The sequence below is a fragment of the Dendrobates tinctorius genome, unplaced genomic scaffold (assembly GCF_039654945.1).
Source record: "Dendrobates tinctorius isolate UK_male_01 unplaced genomic scaffold, ASM3965494v1 ptg000022l, whole genome shotgun sequence".
Lineage (NCBI taxonomy): Eukaryota > Metazoa > Chordata > Amphibia > Anura > Dendrobatidae > Dendrobates > Dendrobates tinctorius.
Window position 1 is genome coordinate 34786296 of NW_027361690.1, and position 19629 is coordinate 34805924.

A 19629-nucleotide genomic window follows, 5' to 3' on the forward strand; every position below is an offset into this window, starting at 1 on the left:
TGGAGCAAAGAATTATCAATAGGCAAAAACACAACCAAACAAGTAGAAATATACTGTAATGGTGAAAGTTGTTGTTTTTTTTCTGGTTATTATGCAGATTTTACTTACTAAATGTTACTTTATTGAATGTTATTTTTAGTAATAGAATAGTGAACCTTTGTCATTACATTATCATTTCATTAACATAGTATTCATCATTTCTTTCAGGCTTCCACAATGGGCACAGGGAACTTCACCACTGTGGTTAAGTTCATCGTTCTAGGACTAACCAGCAGGCAGGACATCCAGATATTGCTATTCATTGTATTTCTTACATGTTATACTGTTTCTTTATTAGGTAATATGTTAATAATTTGGATCAGTAACATAAACCCTCGTCTCAACACTCCGATGTACTTCTTTTTGAGAAATCTCTCCTTCTTGGATATTTGCTATACTTCTTGTGTAGTGCCCCAAATGCTCATGAACTTCTTAGCAGTGAAGAAAACCATCTCTTGTGTGGGTTGTGTAACCCAAATGTTTCTCCATATGTCTCTAGGAGGGACAGAGTGTTACTTGTTACTATCAATGGCCTATGACCGGTATGTGGCTATCTGCAGCCCCTTATACTACACCAATATCATGCATCCCATTTTGTGCGTTAAGTTGGCAGCTGGGTCTTGGGTTGCAGGCTTAATAAACTCATTAGTAAACTGCGTGTATATATTACAGTTACCATTTTGTGGGCCAAATGTAGTGAATCATTTTTTCTGTGAGGCCCCGACATTGCTGGAGCTGGCTTGTGCAGACACGTCTGTCCATAGGATTGTCCTTTTTTTCTGCGCAATGGTGGTAGCTGTCCTCCCCTTTCTTGTCATCTTTTTTACATATATTAATATAATTTCTAGCATAATGAAGATTCATACAACAAAGGGACGGCAAAAAGCGGTTTCCACTTGTGCCTCACATGTGATTGTGGTTGCATTATTTTTTGGCACCATTTTCTTCATATACTTGAGACCTAGAACTGTTCATGTTGCCAACCAAGACAAAATGGCCACCTTGTTCTACAGCGTTATCACTCCAATGCTAAATCCTTTGATTTACACTTTGAGAAATAAAGATGTCAAATTAGCACTTAAGGAAACAACAGGGAAGAAGATACAGTATAACGGATGTCATTGTCCCTGACAACCAATGGAAAAATAAGTCACCCCCTACATTATTAGTATATATTAACCAAGCAAATGGCAATCAAACATATAATCAGTCAATAACTAATGAGTGATTTACCCGCTAAGCATCACTCAGAGTACCCTATTGCAGGGGTGCTCACCTAGTCTCAGTATAGGCCCACTACCTGTGTACACAGTGAGGAGAATGTCCATTCTTAAGGCCAACAGCACGGATTAAAGTGGTCATTTACTCATTGAGAGGTAAGAGGCTGATGCCGTTGTGTTGACAGTCACTCCAGCAATCAACAGCTTCTGCACACTTAACATCTGTAACTCGGGGGGGGGGGGGTCAAAAAAGCTTCAGCAGCACTTAAACATTTCTCACAATCACAGGCTGTTTCTGCACGCCAGCTTCCTCACTGTGGCCGCCATAGCTCTAGCCCCGTTCCAGGCCAATATTGTAGCTCCTTCACTTTCCCCTTCATTCCCACTGTAACTCTTTGACAATCACCTTTAGAGGCTGCAGGACATAAATGTAACTGCACACGGATTAGGATACCACTAATGCTCAGTAGCAGAAAAGCTTCATCCACCCTGTCCCCCCAAGTAGAGCTTTGTAATTATGTCCCGTCAAGGAGGTGTCATTTTTTTTTAAGGCTGTGTGGTCTAGGGGGGAGAGCTGGATCAAGTCTTTATACTATGGAGCATGTATGGTACATGTACTGCACATTATCACTTCTGGTGCCATTGCGATGGTCAAAGCACCTTGCGACTTCACCCAAAAGGAGTGCTGGATGCAGTCAAATTTAAAACCAAGCAATTGTGAAAGGGAACGCTTGGTACTATTGTAGAATGAGGAGGAAGAGTGTTGGACAACATCTTTTATCTACACTTGACCCTGAACTAATTCAAATTCCAAGGCAAGCCCCTAAAAGTTGTTCATTTCCAGCCCTTGTAGATGGGGGAATGCATCCATAGGGTGTATTCTTTGTCCTTCTCTTTAGTTTACTGCCAGCCTCCACTGCGCAGTGAAAACTGTATGAAGAGACCATAGATGTTATTGTACCAGCAATATTCTCCTCCAACAACTGTGGCTTTCAGCTCCAGTTTGGTGTTGGGCAACCGGGCAGTAGAATTTGCTAAGAACAGCATTAGCACAGTAGCTCCTCCAAGGAAGCAACATAGACAACATCCAAGTCACAATTGAAACAAGGCCATGATGGTGGAAAAATTGCCATTGCTTAGGGCAAAACAATTGAACAAAAGCTCTCATTCTCAGCGAGGGCTTTATAAAGACGAGTTCACTATGGCTTTATAAAGTCAGGCAAGCTTTACAACGACGAGATCAGTATGGCTTTATAAAGTCAGGCAGGCTTTATGAAGAGGTCAGTATGGAGCGGTTTACTTGGCAGATGTGGCTGGTAAGCTACAGTGGTAGTTGCATGAATTAGATGTATTGAGAGGGGCAACATCTCCTCCATTGTATCTATGATGATAAATTTGGGGGGTGCAGATGGGTTCAGAGCATGGGGTATCTACAAGAAGAATTTCAAGATGTCCAATCATTTTGCTCCGAAAATAGGCAAGTCATCAGAGGAGGTCAGCAGTGTTATGCTCGTCTACCAATTGAAAATATATTTATGCTCTACAAAGCCAAGCCATGTTCTAGCTATTGACTTAACATGGCTGACTTATTGTTCAGTGATCGGTTTTATTTAAACGTCGCATGTTATACCCATGAAAGGGCATCAAAAAATAGCGTAGACAAGTTGCATTTCTAACAAGGTGAGTAAATCCATATTATTAAAAATTACACCTTTATTAATATTATTTAAAGAAAAAAGGAAATAAACTTGGTAATTCTTATCCAACAAATACTTATACATATATCAAAAATAATTAAATATTTCGTTATCAGAAGATGAAATTGATTCTATCTTAACGAACTCTCAAGGTTTCTCCAGATGTTCCTTATTGCAAGAAAACATTTTGGTCTAACAGATTCAGACCTCTGTTGGAGATGTACAGCACAAAGGAGACTTGTCCCATATACTTTGGTTTTGCCCCAAAATCAAGTCATATTGGTTGAAGATAGAGGAGACTCTAAAAAAAAAACCATAGGTCTGACAAATCACACTTTAACTCTGAAAGAAGTTTTATTGTCCTGCCCAACAGTATAGTTTAAGCCACAAAAACACGATCTATTAGGAATATTATTAGGAGCTGTCAAACATTTAATCCCCCTGTATTGGAAATAGGAAGCTCCTCCAACCCATACAGAATGGGTGAAAAAAATAAATATGATTCAACATCTTGAGGAACTCACTAGCTGGGAATCCTTCACCCACCCTCAATTTCTTAAAGTCTGGGAGAGATGGAAATCAGGCCTAACGAATTAAGGAAGTTTTTAACCCGTCTTTTGATGTCAGATTCCAGGTTCTGTGTTCTCTTCTGTTATTATATGCACTATTGAAGCCTTCCACTGATCTCATTTGATACTATTTTCTGTTCTGATACAGCCTAATATATCCTGAATATGATTAGGTACCTTTTCTAGGTACTCTGCTTTTTTTTGTTTAGTAGTCATAGTCTGTTTTCCAATTTTGTCTATACTCTTGTCTCAAAATGTTTTAAGGACCTTAGGGTGCCTCTTGTGACATCACGTTATCATTATTCCATTGCATCACATGACTTGTAACAGTTGTGAAATTTTGTTTGCTAAAATGTTTAAATTATTTTAAAAAAATACTTATACATATATCTATGAGGTGACCAAATAATATCCAATTAATTTGTCACATAGAAAACCAGACTGAAAATAAGAACAGGCGGGGGGGAGGCTGGGGTGTCCTAACATTTTCCCTCAATGATGCACCCCAAAGATAAACCCTGCCTGACCGTGGAGGTTTGCACCCTAGATAAAGCACGTAGGTTATGGCACCCCCTTTCTCGGTCGTCTGATCTTAGCTAGTCCTGGCTAAATTAAGTCCCCAATGTTAGTGTACAGGAAAAAAAAGAAGACAGAGCATCCAACAATATGGAGCCAAAGTCTGGTCCTGCCCAATATATAGCCAGGAGTGTATATAATCCCAAGTCACCAAACAATTACACAATATACACCCAGACCAAATGCAAATAGTTTCTTCTATAAGAAGGACCCCATATAGCTACCAAGGTGCCGTAACTTTGACGCATTTCCCCATTCATACTGGCTCATCAGGAGGAATTAGAAAGTTTTCCAAAATGGGCGGTTTTCTGGAGTCATGCTGCCAAAGTTGGAACAAGTTTTCAGTCCTGTTTTCTGGGTGACGTATTAACTGAATATTATTTGTTCACCACATAGATATACAGTCATGGCCAAAAGTTTCTTTCAAAAGTATTAATAAAAAGTATCATTCTTTTATAAAAGGTACGGTATTTATTCACCTCATTAGAAATTCAATGTATCCATACATGCTTGATATACTGTAAGTGTAGACAAGTTGCTTTACCACATTCGTACCAGTAATGCTATTAGTTGCTACATCTAAACCTAAAGTGAATGTCAATATTAAAGGAGTTTTCCAAAAAGAAGATATCATTTGAGTCCCTGTTATAATTTTAATTGCAGTCCATCCTATTCACATGATAGTATGGGCTACAAACTGAAGACATCCAGCTCCTGACAACTGACAAGAGCTGTATCACACATACTGAGTCAGCAGCCAGGAGCACGGCTGTGATATATGAAGAAATATGTTTTAACCCACGTTCTGCTCAGTAAGGAGATCTCTAGCTTCATTCTCCTCCTCTTTCAGTCTGACATCTTTATCGCAATGCACAGAGACTGACTGCGCCAAAGTCAAAAACAATTGAACATTGATGAGGATGAAGCTGAAGATAACCCCTTTATGCTCAGCAAGGAAGAGCTATATTTCTTCACCTATGACAACCTTGTTCACGGCTCCCTGACTGGGATGTGTGATACAGCATCTCAGTTGAGATGTAGGTATCAGGAGCTGTATGTCTTCAGTCTGCAGCCAGATTTGCAAATGAAAAAATAAGCAGACAAAACCCAAGATAAAAACAAAATGAGCAAATACACTGCAGAAATAAATAACAATGGTGCATGAATATAATATAGGATATTTGGTTAACATTATTTTGATAAAAAAAAAAAAAAAGTAAAAGCCATCCCACGTAAAGGTGACCCTATTTGGGACGGTCCTAACCTCTAGTATAAAAACCTTTCCATTTGTCAAGTAATGTAAAATGTGAATAACGGCTGAGGACTGAGACATACAGTGCCTTGCGAAAGTATTCAGCCCCCTGGAACTTTTCAACCTTTTCCCACATATCATGCTTCAAACATAAAGATACCAAATGTAAATTTTTGGTGAAGAATCAATAACAAGTGGAACACAATTGTGAAGTTGAACGAAATTTATTGGCTATTTTAAACTTTTGTGGAAATTCAAAAACTGAAAAGCGGGGTGTGCAATATTATTCGGCCCCTTTACTTTCAGTGCAGCAAACTCACTCCAGAAGTTCATTGTGGATCTCTGAATGATCCAATGTTGTCCTAAATGACTAATGATGATAAATATAATCCACCTGTGTGTAATCAAGTCTCTGTATAAATGCACCTGCTCTGTGTTAGTCGCAGGGTTCTGTTTGAAGCACAGACAGCATCATGAAGACCAAGGAACACAACAGGCAGATCCGTGATACTGTTGTGGAAAAGTTTAAAGCCGGATTTGGATGCAAAATTATTTCCAAAACTTTAAACATCCCAAGGAGCACTGTGCAAGCGATCATATTGAAATGGAAGGAGTATCATACCACTGCAAATCTACCAAGACCCGGCCGTCCCTCTAAACTTTCATCTCAAACAAGGAGAAGACTGATCAGAGATGCTGCCAAGAGGCCCATGATCACTCTGGATGAACTGCAGAGATCTACAGCTGAGGTGAGACAGTCTGTCCATAGGACAATAATCAGTCGTACACTGCACAAGTCTGGCCTTTATGGAAGAGTGGCAAGAAGAAAGCCATTTTTCAAAGATATCCATAAAAGGTGTCGTTTAAAGTTTGCAACAAGCCACCTGGGAGACACACCAAACATGTGGAAGAAGGAGCTCTGGTCAAATGAAACCAAAAATCAAACTTTTTGGCAACAATGCCAAATGATATGTTTGGCGTAAACGCAGCACAGCTCATCACCCTGAACACACCATCCCCACTGTCAAACATGGTGGTGGCAGCATCATGGTTTGGGGCTGCTTTTCTTCAGCAGGGAGAGTGATGATGGTTAAAATTGATGGGAAGATGGATGGAGCCAAATACTGGACCATTCTTGAAGAACACCTGTTGGAGTCTGCAAAAGACCTGAGAATGAGATGGAGATTTGTCTTTCAACAAGAAAATGATCCCAAACATAAAGCAAAATCTACAATGGAATGGTTCACAAATAAACATATCCAGATGTTAGAATGGCCAAGTCAAAGTCCAGACCTGAATCCAATCGAGAATCTGTGGAAAGAGCTGAAAACTGCTGTTCACAAATTATCTCCATCAAACCTCACTGAGCTCGAGCTGTTTGCCAAGGAAGAATGGGCAAGAATTTCAGTCTCTCAATGTACAAAACTGATAGAGACATACCCCAAGTGACTTGCAGCTGTAATCGCTGCAAAAGGTGGTGCAACAAAGTATTAAGTTAAAGGGGCCGAATAACATTCCACACCCTTTTCAGTTTTTGAATTTCCACAAAAATTTAAAATAACCAATAAATTTCGTTCAGCTTCCAAATTGTTTTCCACTTGTTGATTCTTCACCAAAAAATTACATTTGGTATCTTTATGTTTGAAGCATGATATGTGGGAAAAGGTTGAAGAGTTCCAGGGGGCGGAATACTTTCGCAAGGCACTGTACATATATGTAATGTCTAGCTCAAAGAAAAAGGGAGGCCACACTCTTGCTTGCACAGTGCAAAAAACCTAAAACAAAACCTAAAGAGATAAACTGGAATACATTATGATAACTAAGCACCCTATAGTATTTTCAAGCACTACTGCTATTTATTAATTTTCTGCAGGGTAATTTATTTTGTTTTTATCTTGGGTTTTGGCTGTTTAGTTGCCAGTGTGAACATGAGCCTACACGCTGCATGCACACCAACTTATATTCCACCTTATCTCTTTAGGTTTTTGGAAAAATATGCAGGCACAGATTCTTCACTACCAGCGATGTTCATGCCAGTCTTGATAAAGGGGTGTGTGAGGAGCTGGCCACTTGCTAAATACTACTGGACCAATGTCAGCAGAATGGAGTACACCGCTCTACGGGCTGCAGACTTTGCAAGCACAGAGCACCATGTGTGTCGATATTGTTGTTTTATTAGATATTTGCTTGCTGTGTTTTATGAGTGATTTGCTTGCTGGTCAGTTCATCCTCAGAAATCAATGTTTCGATTCAGTGGCAGCAAGCAGAGGAAGGCATGCAGGCTGGATGTTATGTATACCTAGGGCCAGACAGGACATTGCTAAAGGTAAATGTAAAGCAATCATTTTATTAATGTCATCTGTATCTCAGGGTCCCAAGCCATTGTGCTTCCAGGAACTAGGCCCATTGTGTGGATGGGGACAGTAGACCCAAGGGAGCCGTCACTACACTACACTACAGGATGTGTCACATGCAAGCCCAGCTAATAGGATGCTGTAATATTCTTCAGTCTTTGAGCGAAAAGCAAATGTTTAAGGGGAAGGGTGTCGTCTGGACTATTGTAAAGCCCCCGTCACACACACGTTTTGTGACGCAACAGCGATCTCACCAGCGAGAACGCTCTGTGTGACACCTATCAGCGACCGTCCCCCCTGCCGGGTATCGCTGATTGTTGTGGAAAGGGGTGGAAATTTTTTTGGTCGCTGGTCTCCCGCTGGCCAGTACGCATCACTGTGTGTGGCAGGCGGGAGACCAGCGATCAGTGAGCAAGAGCTTGTAACCAAGGTAAACAGCGGGTTTCTAAGGGCCGTGCGGCGCTTAGAAACCCTCTGTGTACCTTAGTTACCAGCGCATTGATGCAGGGAGCTGGTAAACAGCGGGTTTCTAAGCGCCGCACAGTGCTTAGAAACCCGCTGTTTACCTTGGTTACCAGCTCCCTGCATCAGCGCGCTGATAACTAAGGTACACAGCGACGCGAGCGCTCGTCGTCGCTGGTGATGCTGCCTGTTTGGCAGCTCACCAGCGATCCTGACAAGTTGATATCGTTGTCGGGATCGCTGGTGAGTCGCTATGTGTGATGGGGCCCTAACTCTCTACTAATCGGTTTCCCCTCTTGCCAAACTCTCCCCTCTTCAATCTGTCTTGAATGCTGCAGTCAGGATCATATTCCTCACCAACCATTACACTGATGCCTCTACCTTGTGTCAATTATTGCACTGGTTGCTCATCCACTCCAGAATTCAATATAAACTTTTTACCCTCACCCACAAAGCACTCCACGGTTCAGCACCACCCTACATCTCCTCCCTCATTTCAGAGTACCAACCAACCCGTGCCCTCCGTTCTGCTAATGACCTGAGATTACCATCCTCAATAATCAGAACCTCCCACTCCTATCTCCAAAACTTCTCATGTGCTGCGCCATTTCTTTGGAATGCACTAGGATAATTTGATTAATCCTCAATATACACAATTTTAAGCATGCCCTAAAAGCACATTTCTTCAGACTGGCCAACCGCCTCACATTTAACTATCCCTGTGTTGCCCATTCAAAATTTCTCACCATAACCAGGTTCCTCGTATCATGATTACACACACGTTATGCATTTGATAGCCCTCTGCATCTGTACTTTTACATATTCTGGCTGATATCCAGTTCATACAGCATTACATGAACACCCAATTTATTACATTATGGCTGGTCAGAACAATGAAAGCAATTGTTACCATCCACCTCTCGTGTCTCCCCTATTTCCTCATGGATTATTAGCTTGCGAGCAGGGTCCTCACTCCTCTTGGTATCTGTTGATGTGATTATTGTTATGCTGTAATGTCTGTACAAGTCCCCTCTAAAATGTAAAGTACTGTGGACTATGTTTGCGCTATAGATATAAAATGTATTATTACACTTCTGCTGATTCAGGGGGCTGATCCCAGGGAGGGTGGAAGGAGCCACATGATTAGTCAGGGAAAGGCTCGAGGATGGTGTCCTGGAGGACATGGATGGACGCCCGGTAGACTAAAAATAGATTGTTGGCTGGAGGGCTAGCCATGAGCTACGGTCATATCATCCATCGTCTGGCGGAACATAGGCTGTGACTGTACACTACCAGCTGAAAATACCAAAAGCTCTGGGCCACCCAAAAGTTGGGAGACCATGGGTATCACCTGGTACAAAGGGCAGCGCAACTACCGATCCCAGGTTGGGAACTTGTGGATTGAGGACATTGCATTTTGGCCATCTACCTGGATTTGTTGTACAACCATGGATGAATGGAATAAAAATAGTTGCATCGTTAACCTGCCTATGTGATGATTACAACCCACAACCTCAGATCTCACAGGGCGTGTTGCAGTAAGACTTCCGTTTCAATAGGAGACTCATGTCTCTTAATGAGTCAAGCAAGGCTCAAAAGTAGAATGCACCTTTTAATGGGATGATCTGTAACCAAAACATTTGCTAATCCTAAATGCCTATATCTAATGTAATAATTAGTGATGGGCACGCATGCCCAGTGCTGCTCAATCTAGTAGCGAGCAGGGCAGAGTATCACGTGGTGCTCGAGGGCTCAAATCCCTGCAAGTGAAATATCTGCGTTTTTCCAACTTCTGTAAAAATTTGTTTGCCATTGACTTCCACTATAGTCACTACTCGAGTCAAGCATATCCGAGCATCTGACATGCTCTATTCAAGTACCAAACACACGAGCATTTCAGTGCTTAATCAAAACTAGTATCTACTCTTTTTTCTAATATACTATATAAAAATTCCCTATATATTTACTAGTTCCACTTTGATGCTTCATTTGAGAACCCCAGTGCATGCTGGGATACTCAATCAAAATCATCATCAGGGGACAAAGGCTGAAGTCACTGCCTTCTTCCAGACAGAAATATCAGTGACATCCTTTCCAGGGGCTGGGAGCATGCGTCGATTATCAATTTCAACATATGATCAGTAGATTCTTAAAAAAAAAAAAAAAAATTAGATTTGAGAGTCCTCACTGATTGATACATTTACTGACTAACTGAAAAGATGGCAACAAATTGCAAGCTTTCATGGCTGCTCAGGTCTCTTCATCAGGCATAGACTAATACAAAATCTGAGGTGTCACATTTATACACAAAAGGGCATAGGAATAAACTAGAGACAAGTGACGTGGAGCAGAACTATCATTATGGGAGAGGGATAAACAGTCATGGCCACAAATATTGGAACAGTGCATAGATAAGGAGTGTGAAAGTTTTATTGGCCTCCGATTGAGGTCTTGTCCACGGTGATGCCCCCACAAGGTCTGAGGAGCAAATTCCTTAGTTGATTTAGAAATGCATAAATCCATGGGACACATTCATTCCTGCACAGAGTATGTCAAAGGTTGTCATAAGTTTATACTCCCAGACTCTGTCTCTATGAGACTTGAAGTTACCTTTTAATACAAGTAATTTCATGTTCATGGTGCTATGATCAGGGTTACAAAAATATTTTGTCACAGGTAAATCCATTTTATTGTTTGACACTCCGTGCAGGAATAAAAAAAAAAAAAAAAGTACTTCTTACAGTATAACAGGCCCCACAATCATCCATACAATATAACTGAGCACTGCAATGCCTTCCATACATTATAATGGCCACAAAAGGTGCTCTATGCAAGATGGCCAGTACATAGTCCTCCATATAGTATAACGGGGTCCTGCATTTCCTTCCATACAGCATAATGGTCCCAAATTAGTGCTTCAACCAGTGTAATGGCCCCAAATGTTGTTCCATACAGTATAATGGCACAACATGGTGATCCATACAGTATAATGGTTTCACATAGTGCAGCATACAGTTTAATAGCCCCACACATTGCTCCATACATTATACTGGCCATAAAGTGTTCTAAATACAGTGTAATAGCCAAACAGTCCTCCATAAGGTATAATGGCCCTACATGGTGCTTCATACTGTATAATGGCTCCACAGTGTTCCATGCAGTATGATGTCTCCACATAATGTATGGAGCACTATACTGGCCACAAAAAGTGCTCTCTACTGCATAATGGCATCTAGGATGCAGATACAGTTGAAAGTGCGAAGTCGGGCAGACTGGCTCGGTGTCGCAGGCCAAATATAATTACTCTGCTGGCCAGATCTGGCCCACATTCCAAAGTTTGACACTCTGTGTGATAGACAGTTAAAAGGGGTTTTCCATTGGTGTCACTTTCTGCAGGACGAAAAGCGTAATCAAGTACACTTGTGTTCTGAGTCAAAGGTTCATATTCAAAATCACCTGTGCTCAGCATAAAGCACTGTTCTGCCCTAAGGCTATGTGCACATGCTGCGGATTGGTCTGCGGATTTGTATCTGCGGAACCGCATGTAAAATGGCCTGCGGTTTTACCTGCGGTTTATCACCTCTACAATGGAGGAGATGGTAAACTGCAGCAGAATCCGCAGAAAAGTAGAGACATGTCATTTCTTTCTGCGGATTCAAAACCGCAGCTTTTCCGCAGTTAAAAATCCGTAGCATGTGCACAGCAGATTGTAAATCCCAGATGCTACTGTACTCTGTCTGCAGAACTGCTGCAGATCCGCAGCAACAACTGCAGCGTGTGCACATAGCCCAATACATGCAGATTCACTGCGGCCACATGTGAATCCAATGTAACACTCCAATAACATTCATTAAAAACTTAAAATGTCCAAAAGTAAATGAATAAGACTGCCCAATCAGAGTAAAGACACTGGATGCAAATGTAATTTTATTTCGCTGCAATTTAATTATGAAAGGTGTAAAATGATGCATTACAAAAGAAAACTAGTTTATGAACTGCATATTTTAAATATCACTGTACAATTTAAACAACGGAAATAAGTAAAATTAGAAGAGACTTTGCTTCCGAAATTAGAAGATGAAACGGACCAGAACTATTATTACCATTGGTTGCCTATAAATACCGCATGGTATGATTAAAATGGACGTTAAATGCTTTCAACTACTGGCACATTAAGGCATTAGTGAAGCGAGCAGCACTGAGACATCCCTCGCAATCTTAAGACTCTATTCACATCTGTAGCGCGGCTAAACAGCCAGATCTGTCACATCATAGACAGAGGCACCTAAGGACCCCAATGACTTCTAATGGGGTCAGTCAGGTTGCACCCATGCATCTCTCTCATAAGGGCGCCTCTGACACAGATATGAAAATAGCCTTACAAGTTAACGGTGAAGACTTTTGCAACTGGTAAAGTAGAAAAACTAAACCGAACAGGAACAGATAAAATGGGAATTTTAGCATTTCCTTCATGGCCCAAAATGGACCTTACTGCGAATGTACAATTCCTAATAGAGACTAGTACATTTACTTTAGGAATATATTAAAAGCAGGAACAACAATTACTACATCGTATGTACCTTTATTTGATATACCATTAAACAATATTCTGTACTAGAACAAGTTGATTCATTTTAAGCAGACTCAACTGAGCAGGCGTCCAACCTTTACTGAAATGACTGTCCGTCCGTTTGGGCAGAAATGGCTTCAACAAACAGGAGTAGAAATCCAACGGAACATATTTTGGTTTAAAGAGGACTGATCGCCTCTCCTGTCTGTTTTATTACATACATACAGTTCTAAAAAAAAAAAAAAAAAAATCAGAAATAAATCAACAAATTCTGGTGCGCCTTATTTGTACGACGCTGGACTGTGCTCCACTTCAGTTATTCCTCTTGGAAATGTATGAATAAACTGACCACTGGGTATTACCATTCCTCTTGTCAGTAAATAATTTGTAGCAGCGGTCGGTCATCTTTAATCCAATATGTAAGGAGCCTTACGTCAAACATTTCCCCTCTACTCTTCCATAAAAAGGACGGCTCAGCTTGTGTTCCCTACAAGAGAGAGCTGATTCCTGGTGGTAGCTAGTGGTGAGCGAGTATGCTCGGGTATTTGGAAGTGCTCGAGATTTAGTTTGTCGCCTCAGCTGCATGATCTGCGGCTACTACACAGCCTGAATACGTGTGGAATGCCTGTTTGTTAGGGAATTCCCACATGTATTCAGGCTGTCAAGTAGCCGCAAATCTAAACTAAATCTCCGACCACATCCAAATACTCGGAGACCACAAGAGCATGCTCGGGCAAACCCAAGTAACGAGTGTACTCGCTCGTCAGTAGTGGCAGATAATCTCCAGGGAGAACAGGAAGATCAGCTACTGCAATTCAGCAGTCTGGTTCCTTCTTTCAGCCGACACTTTTTGGAGGAGAGTACACACACATTAGACTGTCGGACGATCCCGTCATACATACGTGTATGGGGGCCTTTGGGTCCCATACAAAAACATTCAACCTGTGTAGAGAAAAAAAAAAAGTCTGTTGTCTATGCTGTAATGGGCTATGTAAAAGGTCACAGCTTAACATTTTTTTTTTAGCTGCAAACTAAAAAAAAGTCGGTAAACAAAATTATCTAAAAATGTATGTTTAAGACAGTATTCACATCTCCACGTGCTGTTAGGCAGTCACACTGGATGAAAGAATAGCACTTTCCACAGTCCTATATTTCCCACCAAAATGATGGAGATGGTGCCCGTAGTGTGGAACTAACGGCACCCTATGATAAGTCAGTGAGGTTAGCCATGCGCCAGTGATATCCCGATATGGCACAGATTTGTGCTGTCGATATACACTATCAGCACAATTCAGATGTGAACAGAGGCTAATCCACAGATCGTGTTTTCTCTCTAAACACAAATATCACTTCGATCTATGAATATGTGACCGTAAAACACGTACACAAAAATTGCACAAAATTGTACTGGGGCCATGGGACTGTGCGCATGTCACTACACATTAGCATTACCCTGCACATGTGTGAATACAGGCATTAAGAGTCAGCAAACATACATGAAGGTTAGAATGAACAGTGACTCTTTCAGTCAGGTCTTTGGGACTCATCCAATATATTATGTTAATTAGTAGGAAGCCAAAACAGCCCAACGTCGCAGTCACAACAGGAAAATGTCAAGGACGGTTAACGTGCGTGAGATAGGATATAACTGACACTTGTGTTATTGCTGCACAAGGTTCATTGATTCATTTACAACCAGATATCACAGCCCTTTAATCCCTTTGGCAAAGAACTGGTTAACTCCTGACGTCCATATTAAACATAGAATAAAACGTATGCATAAATAACTGTAGCATCAAGATCTGACGACTAAGATGGCGTCCATTGCCAGACTGCGGACGTGTCTTCTGCCAATGACTAACAGAAATGTACTTTGAAAGATAAATTACTACAATACGATATATAGAAAGGCTAAATCTTAATTACAATACAAAATCTCTACAATAAAACATCTCTTATCAAAACAATCAGATAAGTGCAGCCGTACATGCACGTCTTCTTGACAGAACGTCTAAATGCCAAGCATACGAGAAGGAAGGCTTTTATTCTAGAAGTCGGAAATCCCTTTTACCCAGATGTTGACCAGTTTGTTCTTGGTCCTCTTCTTGAGGGGGCCACCTTGCACATGGAAAGAGTCTGAAAACAGGTTTACCAAATTAAAGTATGTAGCATATAGAAATGGCCTATTTACGTCACAAAAAGCAGAATACAACACAGAGAACCACTAGATAAAACATGGTTGGCAGTAAAAGTATTGTATCCTACAAGCAAACATAATTCTCATTTTACAACCCCCTCCTACATCTAACAGACACAGGCATAGAAACGATTAGCATGCATGCCCCTTATATCACGACAGTGCAAATAGAGATAATGGGCTCAGTGTGGGATCTATCCATAATGCGCACTTCTGCATATCAGACTTGTACATTACCGGTGATGAACCCTGCACTACCGTCACTCAATGAGCTCTGAAGAAATATGAAAGCCTCAATGTCTCCGAGTGATGAGTGTGTGATCTGTTGTCTTCAGGCTTGGGAGCAGTCTTGCATATTTTCAAAACTAGTTTGGCAACATCCAATGTTTAAAGACAAAAAGCTGAACAACTATCTTCCCGCTAAGGAGTCCCAGGCCTGAAGGAGGCATAGCCCTTACCGGATGCCATGTTAGAAGCACACGAGCAGTGGCCTAGTTTCATTAGGAAATGCATTTTTTGCACCAACCTGGCTGTAAGAAGTACAGAAATGAATGGGGACTGAAGCACACCCATACCAAATGGGTCTGCATTGGAAATTAGAAAAATGGTCATTCCAGCAGCCAAGCCTCACTATGTGCAATTTAATGTATCCATTTCATTCTTCCTAAGGCACTACTGATATCATGGCTTTTATAATCCCCATTGTATACTAATTCTAAAACCTGAGTGGCTGGGACAACTGAAGGCCTTCATACAGATTAGAAAGCAGTCGGCCCTTTGATCCTTCTCTCCCGACTCCACCATACGCAGGAGGAATGCTCCGGTGTACAGGGGTTCTCTATGAGACAACTGTGGCTAAACTTCTCTTCCCTGGTAGCGGCTTATCTCTGACCAATCAGCGATTGAAATTCAGAAGGCAGAATCCTTCTGTGAGGGAGAGTCGGGAAGACCCATACACATTAGACTGTCAGCAGATCGCAGACTAATATGGCCTCATGGCTAGGCTCACACAACCATAGAGCGGCTGTATTTTAAAGTCTGTGTTGCATCCATAATTCCCAGTCTGATGGCTCATGAAGACGAGTTTATATATGGGACGTGTGCTATCGGATTATTAAATCGGACAGCACACCGACACGTTATTCAATAGTGCCATTTACTAGAATGAATTTTTTTCTCAGTCCGAGAGTCTGGGTGAAAAGAATCACAGCACGCACTACTGGAATCTGAGTCTTGGATGAGACTTGCATTCAAATCTATGGATGCTAGAAAAAAAAACAAAAAAAAAACACAGACCATACAGACAGTGTGGTCCCATTTTTCCAACCAGATTTCCATCATAACTGTATGTGATCAGGTACATGTTTTTGTTAGGGTGGTCTGATGTATGAAAACAGATCGCACATGGAAGCACATGGATGATTATGAAAAAAAAGAAATTGACTTTTCTGAATTAAACTAACGGTTTTTCATACGCTCATCTGCATACCCAGAGTTTCCTGACGTTAACAACTTCCTAGTTATGGTCAGGAAACTCTAGGTCAGATGGGGAATTATGGCAGTAATGCAGGCCATGAAATACAGACACTATATGGTTACGGAAATCCACCCCATTTCTTACACTTTACATTGCTAATTTTGGTGTAAATCTTGTAGGTCCTTTATATAATGATGTGATAAATCACGTGCAAATTTAATTTTCTCTATGGCAATTCTGTGCATTTTTTTTCTTCCAAAAAATATTATATTTATACTTCCTTACTGATTAATAAGATGTGTTTTTGTTTATCGCACTGGTTATATGTGAAGATGGAGACCGCCATTGCATCAAGCCCCATTGGCTAGAGTGTACGGTAAATGGTTTTCTCAGTCACAGCAATGACCTATCTGTTGTGGTGAGCGATAACGTGCCGCCTCCATAGCTGACCCAACATGGAGACGGCCCATCAGTCTGGATAGATTTAAGACGGGGATGTCCAACCATTTTAATTTTGCATTTACATGGCCATATTTCCTCTATATACATCTTGCCAAACAAAGAAATTCCAGAAATGGTCGGGGCTAGGCATAGCTATGGCCTCTACAAGGTAACAGAGGCAACACGGAGGGCAGTTTTGGCAGCGGAAATGCACCTTTCAACACCATTGTCAAGAAGGCCGGTATCATTAAAAAGGACATGGCGGGGCCCAGTGAGAAGCTGTCAAAGTACTCAATGCCGATTGGTTGAGCTCAGTCAACTGACAAGTAACCGATCACAATGCTCCTCCTTCACGTCTATTTTAGTGAGGTACCGGTCCTCATGACAGCCATCTGTTATCATGGTCTAGGATGCGAAAAGCGTTCTTTTTATGCATGGTAGATACCTTTACTAAACACAGCGATCAGCCAAGTTGTAAAACATTTCATTACAAGTGACGGTAGACGATCAACAAAAATTCTAGGCCTTGTTCACATTCCGCAGTTTAGGTGTTTTTTCTTTTCATAATTAAATTTAGAATCAAATGATCTTCCACTTGAAGTATCACTTATTTGACCCAATTAATTATTTAAAATTTTGGTCATCTAGTTCACAAGTATGCTGTGACATAAATACTACTTCTATTCTGGATATTTCTTCTGAACAATGCATAATTCTCAGTACCGGTACATGGGGGACTCTGGTTACTCTCTTCAAAATTTGACATGATTTTAAATGAAGAAAGATTCCAATCAATTCTTTGACATTTATATACTGTCAATGCAACAGTTAGGTCATGTCCACACATTCAGTATTTGGTCAGTATTTTACATCAGTATGTGTAAGCCAAAACCAGGAGAGGAGCAATCAGAGGGAAAGTGTAATAGAAACACATCACCACTTCTGTATCCATCACCCACTCCTGGTTTTGGCTTCCAGAAACGGATGTAAAATACTGACCAAATATTGACCATGTGAACATGGCCTTAGGATGTTTTCAGTATGTACTTGCCTAATTATAGTTCACATGGGTTCTCAGGACCATCTTTTAGGTTGTGTTCACATGTGTTTGCGCTGCATTTTTTGCCACAATCTTAGAATAATGCATCATTTTGCCGTGACTTTCTAAAAATGTTGTGGTTTTTGCTGCACAGTATAAAAAAAAAAAAAAAATAAATAAAAATAATGCAGCACTGCCATGATGTGGGAACACAGGTATAAAGTCGGAGCACAAAGCTGGGAATTAACAGCATTTGTTGAACAGTTTGACTGTCTGGACATAATATTCCCATAACTGGTGACAACTTGATTAATGAGCGACAGATTAAAGAAAAATGACATCTGGCTCAGCAATGCTTCGAGAAAGGCCACTGAATCCCAGTGGTCTCAAAGCTTTTGTAAATTGGGGTAACCATCAATCAAGTTGCATCCACTGCTCAGAGAATAGATAAGAAAATTCTGCGAGTGTCTAGGACTAAGGCACTATTGCGCTATTACCTCAATATATTACATGCCGATTCGCTATAATTTGATACCAGATTTTACTCTAATTTGGCAAAAGGTCAAAGGACATGGACCTTCAAATCTGACATTTATCCATTAGCGCGTCTCGAGGTCAGTGGTTCCAGACTGTATGATAAGGAATCTCCAGCACTTGTATGACAGGGTTTTAACCATTCAGAAGTTTTGTTTTTTTTTTCATATTTTTTGCTTGTTTTAATCCTTCGTAATTTCAGCAGATTGAAATTAATTCTGCCAACAGCTGCAAGCGTGAAAGGGTAGAAAAAGGTAAGGCAATGGGGCATCACCATATAAAGAAGCAAGGCGGCAGTTCTACAAGGAAAGTTTCACATAGAATTTCGTGTGCTTATCTACAAGACATCAATTACTGGCTTGGTTTGAAGCAGTATCTTAGTACTTCTATTTGACCAGACATTCAAAATGTCAACGATCCTTTACGTAGTTACAACTGCTCAGTATCCAGAAAATCGTGAACAAGCCTGGAACAAAGCTATTTGTTCTCAGTTGCAGCCAGAACAGGTTGTTTTCTCCTCTCGTCTGTCCTGTAAAAAGACTGGAGCAGGCAACGCTCCCAAAGAAGGTCCGGATCACAGCTTGTCAGAACGGAAGGTGTCCTCTATGGTGGGGTCAGGCAGGACCATTTCAGGGTCACTTAACATACTCAGATTATCCAAGCTCAAAGGTCCAAGTTTCAGCTCATCATCCAACGGAAATGTATTATCTGTGTCGAAGCCCAGCTCGGAAACCCCTGCGACGGCATTGCCAATGTCCTTCGATAAGCTGTTTGAGTCTTCTAAAAGAGGAAAAACACCAAATATGAAGGATGGTTCATTAATAGAAGGCTTTTACTCTACTCGGACGACCCCATCTCAATTGCTAAATACCCCAGTGTAAAATAAAAACCTATACTCGCCTCTGATGCCGATGCTGTTCCAGCGATGATGGCACTGGCTTTCTCCAGGCTCGTTTGGCATTGCGTTATTATGCCACATGAACCCTGAAGCCAATCAGTGGCTGCTTCACTCTCACTTTCTTTGGACGAAACTGAAGTAGTGAGAGCTACTGTTGGCTCTCCGAGGGAAGGTAGAGTGAAACTGCTACTGATTGCGTCGCTCTGCCACGCAAGCTCTGCAACCAGCGTCACACGAGCCTTGGGAAACCAGGTGCCAACATCACAGAGATGAGGAATATAGCAAGTGAGAAGGGCTTGTCAGC

General features: G+C 41.1%; 2 protein-coding genes across 3 annotated transcripts in view; one reads left to right on the forward strand and one right to left on the reverse strand.

Annotated features, from left to right (window-relative positions):
* Window positions 1-216: 216 nt before the first annotated feature.
* LOC141084403 (olfactory receptor 2G3-like) lies at window positions 217-1170 on the forward strand. Its single transcript, XM_073569131.1, has one exon. It carries the CDS (start codon window positions 217-219, stop codon window positions 1168-1170), a length of 954 nt encoding a protein of 317 aa, XP_073425232.1.
* A 10921-nt stretch (window positions 1171-12091) lies between these two features.
* CRTC3 (CREB regulated transcription coactivator 3) overlaps window positions 12092-19629 on the reverse strand; it is a 171106-nt gene continuing 163568 nt past the window's right edge. For both annotated transcript variants that reach the window (XM_073568579.1, XM_073568578.1), the window contains one exon: window positions 12092-19207. In XM_073568579.1, coding sequence (XP_073424680.1) covers window positions 19002-19207 — 206 coding nt within the window. In that variant the 3' untranslated portion in view covers window positions 12092-19001. The remainder of the gene's footprint in view (window positions 19208-19629) is intronic.